The 16,317-nt window shown below is 44.1% G+C and overlaps 1 protein-coding gene across 1 annotated transcript in view; it reads left to right on the plus strand.

The window, feature by feature from the left end:
* The window catches only part of cubn (cubilin (intrinsic factor-cobalamin receptor)), a 61,061-nt gene that overhangs the window by 23,465 nt on the left and 21,279 nt on the right, over positions 1-16,317 (plus strand). The window contains exons 24-43 of the mRNA XM_056434757.1: positions 226-386; positions 1,373-1,554; positions 2,412-2,568; positions 2,843-3,030; positions 3,992-4,151; positions 4,324-4,505; positions 5,831-5,999; positions 7,104-7,285; positions 7,364-7,520; positions 7,695-7,811; positions 9,929-10,042; positions 10,117-10,245; positions 11,219-11,351; positions 11,426-11,631; positions 12,801-12,982; positions 13,273-13,465; positions 13,861-14,058; positions 14,788-14,934; positions 15,683-15,873; positions 16,089-16,257. Of these exons, the coding sequence (XP_056290732.1) occupies positions 226-386; positions 1,373-1,554; positions 2,412-2,568; positions 2,843-3,030; positions 3,992-4,151; positions 4,324-4,505; positions 5,831-5,999; positions 7,104-7,285; positions 7,364-7,520; positions 7,695-7,811; positions 9,929-10,042; positions 10,117-10,245; positions 11,219-11,351; positions 11,426-11,631; positions 12,801-12,982; positions 13,273-13,465; positions 13,861-14,058; positions 14,788-14,934; positions 15,683-15,873; positions 16,089-16,257 (3,317 nt within the window). The remainder of the gene's footprint in view (positions 1-225; positions 387-1,372; positions 1,555-2,411; positions 2,569-2,842; positions 3,031-3,991; positions 4,152-4,323; positions 4,506-5,830; positions 6,000-7,103; positions 7,286-7,363; positions 7,521-7,694; positions 7,812-9,928; positions 10,043-10,116; positions 10,246-11,218; positions 11,352-11,425; positions 11,632-12,800; positions 12,983-13,272; positions 13,466-13,860; positions 14,059-14,787; positions 14,935-15,682; positions 15,874-16,088; positions 16,258-16,317) is intronic.

Below are 16,317 nucleotides of genomic sequence, written 5' to 3' on the forward strand. Positions count from 1 at the left end.
ATTACTCATGGTATTACTTATGGTATTACTCATGGTATTACTCATGGTATTACTTATGGTATTACTTATGGTATTACTCATGGTAGTACTCATGGTATTACTTATGGTATTACTCATAGTATTACTTATGGTATTACTTATGGTATTACTCATGGTATTACTCATGGTATTACTTATTGTCCAGCATGACTCCTCACATGTTCCACCTTCCTCCGTGTTTCTTAGGGACGGTGGCTATGAGACGTCTCCCCTGATCGGTAAGTTCTGTGGCTATCAGGCTCCTCCGGTCCTGGTATCCCATAGCAACCGTCTTTGGGTTAGATTCCGCTCGGATAACATCGTCACCTACGGTGGATTCAATGCCCACTGGGACGGCACGCAGACCGGTGAGTGGTTCATCTTTTTAATTTATTTATTGTACAAACGGGTTCAATAAACAACTTTAATGCAAGTAGAGGATGACGAGTACATTTAGAAATGTCTTTCAAGATGAAGTACACCATTAGGCCTGACGCGTGTTCAGAGCCTTTGTGTTTTGGCTAGTGGTGGAGAAGCCTGATATCGCCAATAATTAAATCACAAGATATTACAATATGAACAACTCTGAACAGGAATGACAATCTTTTTTGTGTATTCCTTTTATTTATTCAATCAAATCAAATACAATACAATATTATAATATATAATATACAAATAAGAAAGACTGAAAAGGTATAGGTAGAAGCAAAACATGCTTATATATTTCTATCCATTCGTATTATATTATTCCAAATTAACCTTTTTTAAAACTGTACATGTTTTTGTACACAAGAAGAGCACCGTACCTTATAACACGGCACACTAATCCAAAAGGAAATTCTTGTGCCAGAGTTTCATCAAAGATTACAACAGAAGAATAAAAAAAACACACACAAAAAACACAACAAACATGTATGAATAATAAAAATACAAATTATTAATTGTAAAAATAAGTAATACTGACACAAGTGCGAAATAGAAGAGCATAGTAAAACGAGTAATAAAGTAAAAACAGCTATTCAAATTACAACAACAAAATATAAATATATATATAAATATATATTAATACTAATAAATATATTAATACAAATATTAATATATATATATATATATTTATATTAATATATATATATATATATATTTATATATATATATATAAATATATCAATGAATATTAATAATACAACTAACTCCAGTGCCTAATAGAGACTGAAATAGAAAAGTAAGAAAAGTCTCTTCTGTCCAATCACATTGACAAACAAAGGGATACTTGTGATTATAGATGTGTTTCACATGTTACAGAATGTAACACTCATTTTGACTCGCTCCTTTTGATTGAATCCCTCTTCCTCAGGCTGTGGAGGGACGCTGACCACCACCTCGGGGGCCTTCTCCTCTCCCAACTACCCGCTGCCCTACCACCCCAATGCTGAGTGCTACTGGAACATCCGGACCAACCAGGGCAGCCAGCTGCTGCTCTCGTTCTCTGACTTCCACCTGGAGTCCACCACCACCTGCACGTTTGACTACCTGGCTGTGAGTCATGCACCTCACAGTATGAAGTTGTTTTAAGAGGATTTGGTTCACAGGCTGAACAATTGAGTTCATAAAATTGAAAGGATTGGTTTATAAAATACACATTGGTGTCAAAAGAGCACTGGGATACCTGTTGGAACACAATGTTCTTCACAATATCGCTTATTGATTATCATAGCTTTCTTATGTATTACATTAAAATATAGACTTTCTTATTGACATGTGCAAGTATATATACAAAAACATTACAACTCTACACTGTCAATACAGGTACAAAGACATTGAGTCCAAGAGACTGAATGTCACGACCAATCGAGACAGTTGGCAACCACAGATTTTAAGAATGGTTCCTCATTAATTAGAGTCCTGAATGTGGGTGACGCACTAAACCACAGGTGTCAAACACAAGGCCCGGGGCCGAATCTGGCCCGCCACGTCATTTTATGTGTCCCCTGACGGCTTGAAAGACATATGATCAGCTTTTCTAAAAGAAATATTTAAAAAAATATATATCCTATTCTTTTATTTTGAAGGTTTCAAATTAAATGGGTTTATGTGATAATATTAGATTAATATTCTTATGTACAATACTTCTACACTCAAATAAACAATAATCAGATGCAAAGAGATTTTGGTCCTTTTGGTGTCACTACGTTTTAGATATTATCGTAAACATGAACTATACATACTAACTATTTGTAATTTCTGATTTTGCGCTGTACAAAATAAACTTAATTCAATTGAAATGTCAATTAAAAATGCTCTGACGTGTGTTTTTAATGTGTTTAATAATTAGAGAAATCCGAACAAACAACAGTTGAGTTACTGTGTGTGTGTGTGTGTGTGTGTGTGTCCAGGTGTATGACGGTAACAGCAGCAGTGCTCCTGAGCTGGCCAAGTTGTGTGGCAGCCAGACGCCGAGCAGCATCAACGCCTCCAGCAATCAGCTCTACGTCAAGCTACGCACCGACAGCATGGTCAGCATGGGAGGCTTCCTCGCATCATACACCTCCGGTATGAACACACACACACACACACACACACACACACACACACACACACACAATCTTGTGTTATATTTAGGTAGCTTTGGAACATAAAGTCTTGTGTTGTTTCTATGCATATTTTAGCAGATGTGCAAAGTTGTGCAGAATAGCCAAAACTGTACTTAAAGTAAAAGCACTGTCACTTAAATACAACACACTCAGCAGTTTTCTGATGAGTAAGTACAGAAGTGTCTGGTCTCTGGTATCACGGGGCATTCCTGTTTGCTTGTGTTCGCTCTCAGATTGCACCGTGGTCATCCCAAGCGGACACAAGGGAGTGGTGGAGTCACTGAACTTCCCAAACAACTATGCATTGAACTCCGAATGCAGCTGGACCATCAAGGCCAGCAGCGGAAACACCGTCAACTACACCTTCACCGCCTTCCAGCTGGAGTCCACCTCCAGCAGCTGTTTCTATGACTACGTCAAGGTACCCAGATGTGAATGGTAGTCTGTATCTATGATTGCTTGGCCACAAGTCCTGAGTTGAACTCTACCTATAGATTAGGTTAGGCCCTAACAGTTAGGGCCTGAACTATACCCTTAGAGACCCACATAGACCTTTAGAGACCCACATAGACCCTTAGAGACCTCTATAGGTTAGAGCCTAACTTTTATCCTTAGAGATCCACATAGACCCCTAGAGACCGCTATAGGTTAGGGCCTAACAGTTAGGGTCTAACCTATACCCTTAGAGATCCACATAGACCCTTAGAGACCCCGATAGGTTAGGGCCTAACCTATACCCGTAGAGACCCCTATAGGTTAGAACCTAACCGACATCCTTAGAGACCCCTATAGGTTAGAACCTAACCGATACCCTTAGAGATCCAGATAGACCCTGAGAGACCCGTATAGGCTAGAGCCTAACCTATAGCCTTAGAGATCCAGATAGACCCTGAGAGACCCGTATAGGTTAGAGCCTAACCTATACCCATAGAGACCTTGATAGGTTAGAGCCTAACCTATAGCCTTAGAGACCTTGATAGGTTAGAGCCTAACCTATAGCCTTAGAGACCCACATAGACCCTTAGAGACCCCGATAGGTTAGAGCCTAACCTATACCCTAAGAGACCTCTATAGTTTAGAACCTTACCTAAAGGGGTCTCTAAGGGTATAGGTTAGGCTCTAACCTATACCCTTAGAGACCCCTATAGGTTAGGCCCTAACCTATAGGGGTCTCTTAGGCTCTATGTGGGTCTCTAAGGGTCTAGGTTAGGGTTTGAATTCATCATAACTTTCTGTGACAGTCCTTCCTAACTGAGATGAAACAAACTGTCTTTGTGTTGTGGTAATACACACTGCATTGTTCCTGTTATTCTTTCCAACATGTACTGTGCAATGTTGTAACTACGTACTATCCCCTCCACTTCCTCCTCATCACGTTCCAGCTCTTCGATGGGCCTAACACACAAGCTCCTGTGATCGGGACATTCTGTGGATACACGCCGCCACCAGCCAACAGCACCACGGGCCCAGCCCTCACCGTGGCGTTCAGAAGCGACTCCTCCGTGTCCATGCCCGGGTTCCAGATGATGTGGTACCAGAACGGTAAGAGGGAAATGTATTGTTATTGATGCCAAGACAACATGCAACATATGTACTTTTAAAGTAAAAATACACAATGAGGCAGCACTAAGTAAGTCAAAGTCTAAGTCTAAGTTCGGAGACCTTTTGACCCACTTGGTTAAAACAATGTACCTGTGGCTGCGTGTCCCTGCAGGCTGCGGTGGGGAACTCTCTGGTTCCACTGGCTCCTTCAACAGCCCAGGCTACCCCAGCAGGTACCCAGAGAACAGAGAGTGTATCTGGTACATCACCACGTCAGCCGGCAGCAGCATCACCCTCACGGTCCAGGAGTTTGATGTGGAGTTCCACCCAGACTGCAACTACGACGTGCTGGAGGTGAGATATGAACGTGGTTGCTACGTTACAGTGCAGAGTTCAGAAAAGACTGGAATGGCTCTGGGCTTCTGAAGTTCCCACGTAGTCCAATGAAAAATAACCTCCAGCAGAACTGGACACATATGTTATCCTCTTAATGGTTTGCATTGGTTACATTAGAATCCAAAATAAGTTCCATGTGACTCATTTGAGATGACATAGCAGACAACAATTACTCATAATTACATTACACATCGTACTTTTGACCTAGATGACGTGGTTTGCTTCGGTTCAGGAGACATTTCTTTCCTTTTCTAGACATTTCTCTTCCCATCCTTCTGGTTCGAGTTCATCTTGGTTTCATCTTCCAGAAAACCTTCATCTGAAACGGATCGGCTCCTTCAGATGTTTGTTTTCTGTCCTTCCTGTTCTTCAGTGGTTTACACCTCGTTGTAAACCTCCTGTATTCAGGTTCCTGAAGGCGTCTCTTGATTGTAGACTTTAACAGAGACACGCCCTCCTCCTCCAGGACCTCATTCTGGACCTCAGTGTTCACGTGATGAAGGTTTCTCTTCACTACGTCTACTTGACATGTCTTCCGTGGTCTTCAGGGCCTTTCGGTGTTGTTGAACTTTCTCGTACATTCATTATTTTTAGGAATGTACCAAACTGTTGATTTGGTCCATCCTCATGTGTCTGCTACCTGCCTGATAGGTGTGTGTGTTATCAGCCTTTTAATGGCCTCCTTCACTTGCATTGACACCTCGTTGGTCCTCATAGTTCCATCATATTAGAGAGAAATCAGACATTTCTACAACACCAGGCCACTCACACCAAAAGATTGAAAGATTGATAGATAGCACTCGAAAAACATGAGGAAAAACTATGTATATTTGATTTTGGGGTGGATTGTCCCTTTAACGACTTTATTTTTACTACCCAAGAGCAAAACTCATCACATTTTGTAAACGGATCACATATTTACTATGTTCAATCTTTCCGTCAAATAACTAGTAACTATAGCTGTCAGATGCATGTAGTGGAGTAAGAGATCCAGCGTTTCTCTCTGAGTAGATGAATAACGTAGATAAAATAGAAGCATTCCATTAAAGAAATGTCATTGGTCCTGTTTTTCTATAACCGAGGTAGAGACAGTCCCTTAAGCTCATGTAGTAAAGCTCTTTAGAAGTGCAGCATCTATCCAGACGTACGTTTCCCAGACAAAAAGTTTGTTTTCTACCTTGAAAGAGGCGATACGTCCATCACCAAAACTAATAGAAAGTACAAAGTAGACACGTCTTACTCGGCAGTGTAACTTTGACGATTACTTCTGACCCCTCCTCAAGGTGTATGGAGGCCCAGACCTGTTGGCCCCCCAGCTGACCAAGCTCTGCACCACCACATCCAGCCCAATGCACGTCTCCAGCACCGGCAACCTGCTCACGGTGCGCTTCAAGTCCGACGCCTACGTCAGCGGGCGAGGGTTCAACGCGAGCTGGGCTGAAGCTCTGGGAGGTGGGTGGTAGACATTGTGTGTGCATGCATATGCCAGACATCTGTGCCACTGCACCACCAAATACACACAATGTAGAGACAGTATAGAGGTCTCATCGGGGGGGAGGAGTGTTGAACGTAGCTTGATGTTTAATTTCTATGTCTAAAATGCCTTTGGAAATATTTAAACCAAAACGACAGAGATAGATAGACGTATACTTTATTCATTCTTATTCAATTTTGTTGGACTGACACACCCCCTTAATTTATTTCTTTATTTCTTTAGTTCTCATGTCTGACTTTCCCCCTCTCTCTCATTTCTTGGATTGTGATTCATATCTTTGAAGATTGAGATGATAAAGTTTTGCTTATCTTTTCCAGTTATACATATCCTCTCAACGTTTTTGTGCTTCAACACTTTCAGCAGGAAGTTTCCCTTTTTTCATATGTTCAGTTGTTTTAAGCTATTTTCAACCTATTTCAGCTGTTGGCAGCTATTTTCAGCTATTTAAAAAAATATCTTTCAGCTAATTTCAGACATTTTCAGCTGTTATTTTCATAATTTAGCTATTTTCATCTGCTTTCAGACATTTTCAGCAATTTTTACATTTATATTTCAGCTTCAAGCTTTCAGATGTTAGCGTTCCACGCATTTTCAGCAGGAAATGCATTTTCTAGTTTAAAGAGTCCTGAATCTAAATCCGAGCTACTTTTAGCCTTCAAACTACAAACTATCAACGTTATCTGACACTTGGCTATCCACGTCTAATTGGGATAGCTGTAGTGAGGTTCTACTAAATCTACTAAACTTTACTCACTAAGTGTGTCTTCCATTATTCACCTCAACTGCCGAGGGTAGCAGGCTGTCATTTTTAGACAGGCCTATTTTTAATTAGCTCATAAATTGGGATAACTATTTGCTTGAAGCCTCCTTCTTCTTCGACTTGTCTCTACCTGTATAGGCGCTGTAGCGTTTCAGTGGACAGCATCCCTTCAGTACCTTTTATTGTGATTTGCTTGAATGTGTCGTGTGGAAGCCGCTGTGTATTTGGGCCAAACCTTTATTTGAGAAAACCTGGCATTAGTGCATCAGTAACCTCTCCTCACCCGACCTTCTCCCTGCAGGCTGTGGCGGCCCAGTGACCGCTCCATCAGGGGAGATCCATTCTCCTTCGTATCCCAGCAGCTACCCCAGTAATGTGGACTGTTCCTGGGTCATCAGTGTGAACCCCAGCCATCGGGTCTTCGTCAACTTCTCCGACGTGGATATTGAACATCACAGCGAGTGCTTCTGGGACTACGTGGTTGTGAGTGACGGTTCAGGTAGACGGTAAGATCCGGTCCTATCCCAGCGTGACTGAAACCACACGCCTCTCCCGGTGTAGATCTACGACGGTCCGTCCATATCCTCTCCTCTGCTGCTCCGAGTGTGCGGCACCAGTCTACCTCCTCCCATCACCTCCACCCAGAACACCATCTACGTTCGCTTCCGGTCCGACTCGAGTCGCAACCACCGTGGCTTCAGCGCTCGCTTCTCTGAGGGTGGGTCTCGATAACTCTCTCGGTTTCTATCACTCGAACGCGACTGAAATATCAAAGTCGTCCCATTTCAGTTCTCACTTATGCTATGCACCATTCAGACAATCTCGTTGAACTCATAATTATAGGGCAGTGATATCGGAGACACTGCCTCTGACCGTCTCTCTGTCTCATCAGCCTGCGGTGCAACCATATCAACTGATGATAACGGGGGAGCCATCGCGTCGCCACGGTACCCAGGACCATACCCGGCCAATCAGAACTGTACTTGGATCATCAAAGCACAGGAACCATGTGAGTCGTCTTCTACTTCTTCTTCTTCTCATCCTTCTTCTTCTTCTTCTTCTTCTTCTACTTCTTCTTCTCATCCTTCTTCTTCTTCTACTTCTTCTTCTTCTTCTCATCCTTCTACTTCTTCTTCTCATCCTTCTTCTTCTTCTCCTTCTTCTTCTTCTTCTTCTCATCCTTCTTCTTCTACTTCTTCTTCTCATCCTTCTTCTTCTTCTACTTCTTCTTCTTCTTCTCATCCTTCTTCTACTTCTTCTACTTCTTCTTCTTCTACTTCTCCTTCTTCCAGAGGAGCTTAAGGACGTCTTCACGGATGTCTTTAATACTTCTCTGAGACAAGCTGTTGTTCCGTCATGCTTCAAGGTAACCACCATCATACCTGTGCCAAAGAAATCCACTCCGTCCTGCTTCAACGACTATCGTCCAGTGGCACTGACCCCCATAATCATGAAGTGCTTTGAACGACTAGTCATGTCGCATATCAAATCCATTCTCCCCCCCACTCTGGACCCTTTCCAGTTTGCATACCGGGCCAAACGGTCCACGGAGGATGCAATCTGCTCTGCTCTCCACCCAGCCCTCACCCACCTGGACAAAAAGACTCCTATGTAAGAATGCTGTTCATAGACTTTAGCTCAGCATTCAACACAATCATCCCACAACAACTAATCTGCAAACTTGACCAGCTGGGGCTCAACACCTCGCTGTGTAACTGGCTGCTGGACTTCCTGAGTGAGAGGCCACAAGCAGTACGTGTTGGCAACAACACCTCGAGCAGCATCACACTCAGCACAGGGGCCCCTCAGGGCTGTGTGCTCAGTCCCCTGCTCTTCACCTTGCTGACTCACGACTGCAAAACCAGCTACAGCACCAATCACATGGTCAAGTTTGCAGATGACACAACATTGATAGGTCTCATCACCAAGGATGACGAGACCCTCTACAGGAGGGAGGTCAACCTTCTGACCACGTGGTGCAGAGCCAACAACCTCCTGCTCAACAACAGCAAGACCAAAGAGATCGTTGTTGACTTCCGGAAAGGCCACACCCATCACCCACCACTGACCATCAACGGTGCGGACATTGAGCAGGTCAGCAGCACCAAATTCCTGGGGGTGGAAATCAGTGAGGACCTCTCGTGGACAGCCAACACTACATCGCTGGCAAAGAAAGCACAGAGGCGCCTCTACTTCCTCCGGAAACTGAGGAAAGCAGGAGCCCCCATCCATCATGTGCACCTTCTACCGCGGCACCATCGAGAGCATCCTGACCAACTGCATCACTGTGTGGGCGGAAGCTGCACAGACCACAGCAGGAACGCCCTGCAGCGCATAGTGAAGGCAGCTGGAAGGATCATGGGTGCCTCACTCCCCCCCCTCCCATCCTTGCAGGACATATACAACACCCGCCTCACCCGCAAAGCGACCTCGATTGTGAGTGACCCCTGCCACCCCTCACACGGTCTCTTCAGCCTCCTGCCCTCTGGGAGGAGATACCGAGCCTCGGGCTCACACCGCCAGGCTGTCCAACAGCTTCATCCACCAGGCTGTCAGGAAGCTGAACTCTCTCTCCATCCTCCCACTCCGTCCTCTTTCAGACTCACATGTCTGAATGCTGCTAGCACAATTTATGTTGTCTATATGTTTACATGTTTCTTACTATTTTTGCACTTTATGTTGTCTATGCACTTTATGTTGTCTATATGTTCACAAGTTTTTTACTATTTTTGCACTCTATGTTGTCTATATGTTGCACAATTCACTTTATGTTGGACAGAAGAGAAACGCAATTTCGATCTTCTGTATGTTTGCACATATGGAAAATTGACAAATAAAACTGACTTTGACTTTGACTTTGACTTCTCATCCTTCTTCTTCTCATCCATCTTCTTCTTCTTCTCATCCTTCTTCTTCTTCTTCTTCTCAGCCTTCTTCTTCTTCTTCTCCTCATCCTTCTTCTTCTTCTTCTTCTCATCCTTCTTCTTCTCATCCTTCTTCTTCTTCTTCTCCTCCATCTTCTTCTTCTTCCTCATCTTCTTCTCCTCCTCCTCCTGTGATGGTTGTCTGCCAGTTGTCTTCCAGATGTTCTGATGTTTTAACCTCTGGCGTGTCGTCCTGTGCCAGATAACCACGTGACTCTGTCGTTCACTGACTTTGAGTTAGAGATGGTGAACTCCAACTGCGCCCATGATGCCGTGCAGATCCTGGACGGAGACAACTACCAATCACCTTCCATCGGTATTTATGCTGCGTGGACCGGTTGTTCGATTAGAGGAGCGCGACGTTCACATGTCATTTCAAATGTTTTTCAGGGCGCTTCTGCGGCTCTGAGCTGCCTCACCCGGTGACGTCCTTCAGCGACTCCATGGTGGTCAACTTCATCTCGGACAACTCCGTCTCCAGGAAAGGGTTCAGAGCCACCTACTCAGCATCCACCTCCAGTAAGACGAAGCAGCGCCTCACGCGTCACGCTCCATACACTTCTGATAGAACGGGTCTCTGGTCTCATGCACACGTCAAAGGAATTATTTATAAAACAATTCTTGAGAGTTATAAGTGTGATTGAAATGTATTTATGTGGAAGATGTATGTCTGTATATGTATATGTGTATGTATGTGTGTATACAGGACTGTCTCAGAAAATTAGAATATTGTGATAAAGTTCTTTATTTTCTGTAATGCAATTAAAAAAACAAAAATGTCATGCATTCTGGATTCATTACAAATCAACTGAAATATTGCAAGCCTTTTATTCTTTTAATATTGCTGATTATGGCTTACAGCTTAAGAAAACTCTAAAATCCTATCTCATAAAATTTTAATATTTCCTCAGACCAAGTTAAAAAAAGATTTATAACAGCTGAGTGTTTGTCAAGGCTCAGGAAACCCTTGCAGGTGTTTCGAGTTCATTAGACAATTCAAGTGATTTGTTTAATACCCTACTAGTATACTTTTTCATGATATTCTAATATTTAGAGATAGGATATTTGAGTTTTCTTCAGCTGTAAGCCATAATCAGCAATATTAAAAGAATAAAAGGCTTGCAATATTTCAGTTGATTTGTAATGAATCCAGAATGCATGACGTTTTTTTAATTGCATTACAGAAAATAAAGAACTTCATCACAATATTCTAATTTTCTGAGACAGTCCTGTATATATATATATATATTTTTAAATTTTAAATTTTCTTTGTTATTTTTCTTTATTTTATATACATTTTCTGATTTATTTGATATTAATTTAGGATAGGAATATATAAGTATTTTTTTCTTCTACCTATACCTTTTCAGTCTTTCTGGTTTGTATATTATATAGAATAATATTGTATTGTATTTGATTGACTGAATAAAAATACACAACAACAACAACAACATTGAGACTGACAGGAAGTGATGATGTCACCTCCTCTCAGGCTGTGGAGGAGATCTGCTGATGGAGACCGGCGCCTTCAACAGCCCCAACTATCCCGACGCGTACCCGCCCAGCGTGGAGTGTGTGTGGACCATCAGGAGCTCACCTGGGAACCGCCTGCAGCTCTCCTTCATGTGAGTCCATGAGACATCACGAGTGATGAATTCTTCAGGATTCAATCAAAACAACTTCTTGTTTTTCTTCTCAGTACCTTTCACCTGCTGGGAGACTCCGGCTGTCAGAACGACTACCTGGAGATCAGAGAGGGAAACTCCTCGGGGGCTCTGGTTGGTCGCTTCTGTGGGAATCTGCTGCCCTCGAACTACACGTCTGTGATTGGTCACGTCCTGTGGGTCAAGTTCGTCTCGGACGCCTCGATGAGTGGCGCCGGATTCAGAGCCACCTTCTCACACTGTGAGTGTCTCTCTCTCTCTCTCTTTCATACCTTGTAACTTACCAAATATATGAGCGTAGCTGAAACAACTGATTCCCCCTTCTAATTAGGATCTTGTACCCAACCAGTTCATCTACAATTCTACACGCTCAGTGTCGTTTTCTTGTGCTGCGTTCACACCAAAAGCGTTGCGAATATTTCGCGCGAGTCGATCTCACGAGCAAAGTCAAAGCACCGGCGTGATCGGTTGCGATTGACGGCAATTTTCGCCGAGCGGCGTGAATGATGCGAATTGAGCAAAGCGAAAAATTTGCATCGTTTGCCTCAAGTTGAAATATTACACTAATTTGTGAAAGCCAATCAGCGTTGAGATGCTCCGCCGTTGTTAAATCTAGCCACAGAGATAAGCCACGCCCCCTCCAAGGCGCGAATGAAGCGAATGAAGCGAATGAAGCGAATGAAGAGAATGAAGCGAATGAAGCGAATGAAGAGAATGAAGCGAATGAAGAGAATTAAGCGAATTAAGCGAATTAAGCGAATGAAGAGAATGAAGCGAATGAAGAGAATGTAGCGTATGAAGCGAATTAAGCGAATTAAGCGAATGAAGAGAATGAAGCGAATTAAGAGAATGAAGAGAATGAAGCGTATGAAGCGAATGAAGAGAATGAAGCAAATTAAGCGAATGAAGAGAATGAAGCGTATGAAGCGAATGAAGCGTATGAAGAGAATGAAGCGCATGAAGAGAATGAAGCGAATTAAGCGTATGAAGCGAATTAAGCGTATGAAGCAAATTAAGCGAATTAAGCGTACAAAGCGAATGACGGGAATAAACCACAACTTGCCAAGCGAGTAAACTTATGCAAGTTTAACGCTTTTGGTGTGAACGCAGCTTTACACTAATATTGTAGACATCTTGTAACTCGAGGACACCCTTGATCCACTCGGGGTGGGACTGTGGTGAAGAAATGTACGGACCACCATACCGTGCCACTAAAACGTGCTCTACTGCATCTTCTTAACTTGTGCACTAGCCTCTTCTCATTGTCCTTAATCCGAGACATATCTCACTGATGTCATCGTCTCATAGATATAAATTGAGTTTTGTTCAGTTTGTCAGATTAAGAAAAGAAGGAAAACTGAAAAAAGAAGGAGTGATACATCTAACTGTGACTTCCTGGTTCTTCATTAGTGTTCGGTAATGATGTGGTGGGGGAGTTGGGTCAGATCGCATCCCCGCTGTACCCCAGAACCTACCCCAACAACGCCCACTACCGCTGGACCGTCACCGTGGAGGGAGACAGCTACGTCCAGATCCGCTTCCTGGACATGGACATCGAGGACCTGCAAGACTGCACCTACGACCACCTCAAGGTGAGATGGAGCGTGACACGACATTTAGATCCTGGAATCAACCAATTACAACTGTCCGAACGTCAAGGTGAAAATCACACACACACACACCACCTCAGGCTTCTTATTGTTCTTTTATGAATGAATGTGACCAAGCCCTCTCGACTATAAACCTGACCAGCATTCTGACCCTGTGAGGGGTGTGAGGAGCTAAGTGACACCATACTCACAGTGCAGGTGGTGGCAATGGCCCCCCAGGTAGGTGTAAAACGATCCAACAAAAATCTCTCAACCTTTTTTCTCCACTCCAGATATTTGACGGCCCCAGTGTTCACCACTACCCCATCGGGACGTTCTGCGGCTTGGCCCTGCCCCCTCCCCTCAGGAGCTCTGGAAGCTCCGTCACGCTGCAGTTCACCAGCGACTCAGTGGTGGTGGGACGAGGTTTCCTCGTGGAGTGGACGGCCGTCCAGGAGTCTGGACCGCCACCCACCATCTTACCAGGTCGGGCAGTCCGAGCCCGTTGATTCCCTTTATATAGACCACGAAATCTATAAAACACACATGATTTGCAACTGCACCTTAGCCCTCCTGTTACCTTAACATTTACTAACATCTTTTACCCTTGGGGCCAATTTGACCCCAGCAATTAAAACCTCCAGAAAATGATTAGAATGAATATTCTTTCCCAAGTTTAAGTGTGAGGTACTTTATGTTTGTTTGTTGACTACCTAAATAGTCCTTTAAATAAATAAAAAAGTTGATATCTCTGATATGTTTTAAGCAAACCCAACATCAACAACTGGCTGTGAAATGCTTGTAGTGACAGATGATATTGTAGAAGCTTATTCTTCCTATCCCACCTTCTCTGATCTTGAACCTGTCTATTTCTTTCTCAGGTGCTTGTGGGGGGATGCTGATGACTGGGGAGACTCCCGGCTTCCTCTTTTCTCCGGGCTGGCCCGAGCAGTACCTTCCGTACCTGGAGTGCACCTGGTTGATCCGCTCTCCAGACTCCACCGTGGAGTTAAACCTCTTGTCGTTGGACATCGAGGACATTCCCGACTGCTATTATGACAGCCTGGTCATCAGAGACGGTAAGCCGCGAGTGACGGGATGAGGACTGTTTACTCTGCAGGGAGCAAAAGAGACGCGCCGTCTCAGATCTCACGAGCAAAGTCAAAGCACAGACGTGATCGGTTGCGATTGACGTGAATTTTTACGCCGGGCGGCGCGAATGATGCGAATTGAACGAAGCGAAAAATTTGCATCATTCGCCTCAAGTTGAAATATTACACTAATTTGTGAAAGCCAATCAGCGAATGAAGCGCATGAAGCGAATGAAGCGCATGCAGCACATGAAGCGAATGAAGCGTATGAAGCGTATAAAGCGTATGAAGCGCATGAAGCGAATGAAGCACATGAAGCGAATGAAGCGAATGAAGCGTATGAAGCGTATGAAGCGCATGAAGCGTATGAAGCGTATGAAGCGAATGAAGCATATGAAGCGCATGAAGCGCATGAAGCGAATGAAGCACATGAAGCGAATGAAGCGCATGAAGCGAATGAAGCATATGAAGCGAATGAAGCGTATGAAGCGTATGAAGCGAATGAAGCGTATGAAGCGAATGAAGCGCATGAAGCGTATGAAGCCAATGAAGCCAATTAAGTCCTCAAGACTTTGAATATACAACCCTGTTCCTTGAAAAGACCTCGAACCACACTCGAAGGGATCACTAGTATTTCTTTTCGTGACAGTGCTGTTGAGTTGGGTCTGTTTGCTCCTCTGGACATGTTGTCATTGATTCCCTTTCGTGTGTTCTCAGGTTCCAGTAGTTTGTCCCCCGTGTTGGCCAATGTGTGTGGTCGGGAACTTCCATCTTCCATCCACTCAACGGGAGACTCCATGTTCATCCACTTCTCCTCAGACGGCATCGTCGGTGGCCGAGGCTTTAATGCCTCCTACTCTAGAGGTCCGAGGCTATGCCAGAAGCAAATGATAAACATGTATATATATGCAGTGACTTTTGAGTTAAAGCTATTGTTAATGAACCACTTCAACACACCTTAAGTCTGAAAAGGTGGATGCATAGGGAACAAAGGAAAGCTTCATTTTTGTCCAACTTATATTTGTTAGTGAGCTTTAACTTTAAGCCCCTCAATAATGGGACATGTTCATATTCATTAACATAGTACAATTAGCCGGTGTGGTTCCATGAAGCTGTGTCTTATGAGCTCCACCAGGCTGTCGTCTCCAAGGAGTGGTGAGCAGAGACCCAGCTTGCTGTGTAGCTCTGCACGAAAACATGGTGGATTAGCAAGCTAGCATTAGCTAGCTAAGTAGCCAGCCCCTGAATGAGTAAAATTAATCAAGACCACTAAATGCATCGTCTAAAATTCGTGTCACAGTCGTGTTACCTTCAGATAACGGTGATTCAACCTTAAAGGCACTTCAACCAAAACTCTGTGGTTTAGTGGCTCAGTGGTGAGCTGGTCGTCCTTCAATCAGAGGGTCGGCGGTTCGATCTCCGGCTCAGCTAGCCCATGTCGATGTGTCCTTGGGAAAGACACTTAACCCCACATGGCTCCTGCAGCTGTTCTACGGTGTGTGAATGTTAGTGACTGCATCCGTGTGTGAGTGGGTGACTGATGACTATACATGTGCTATCCACTTACCATTGAGTCGCTCTTTCAAGATGCTAACGTCATGTTTCCGTTCAGGTTGTGGGGGCCTCTTGCATGCAGACCGGGGCGTTCTGAGCAGTCCCAACTACCCTCAGAACTACCTGCCCGGTCTGGACTGCAGCTGGCATGTGATGGTGACGCCCGGCTACAGGGTTTCTGTCGCCTTCCAGAGTCCCTTCCAGATCCAAGGCTATGAAACTGGATGCAGGACAGGAGACTACCTGGAGGTAAACAACAAGAAGATAGCAAACACTGTATATTGTGTAAAAGTGCTAAAAACCACATCCATACGACTACAAGTGTCACTTTAGTTTTTCAATTTAGCATCAAATTAAGTCCAGTTACTGACCACAGGACTGTGGGAGAGTCTCACTCCGTTCTGTCTGACATTTCGTTTTCTACTGTTAACGATCAGTCGGTTCATCGTTTGTTATTTCCACAGCTCAGAAATGGTCCAGACGGTTCAGCTCCAGCACTCGGGGACCGTCTCTGTGGTTCCAGCGTACCGTCTGTCCTCCAGACTACTGACAACCACCTCTTTATCCACTTTGCATCTGATGCCACCATCGAGGGCAGCGGCTTCAAGCTGACCTTTGAGGCCCACAGTCAAGGTACAGCAACCCTCTTTCTGTCGATCGTCTCAGTTTGTCAACATCAACATGGTTGGTGTT

Source organism: Pseudoliparis swirei, chromosome 16 (genome assembly GCF_029220125.1).
Source record: "Pseudoliparis swirei isolate HS2019 ecotype Mariana Trench chromosome 16, NWPU_hadal_v1, whole genome shotgun sequence".
In the NCBI taxonomy this organism is placed as follows: Eukaryota; Metazoa; Chordata; class Actinopteri; order Perciformes; family Liparidae; genus Pseudoliparis; species Pseudoliparis swirei.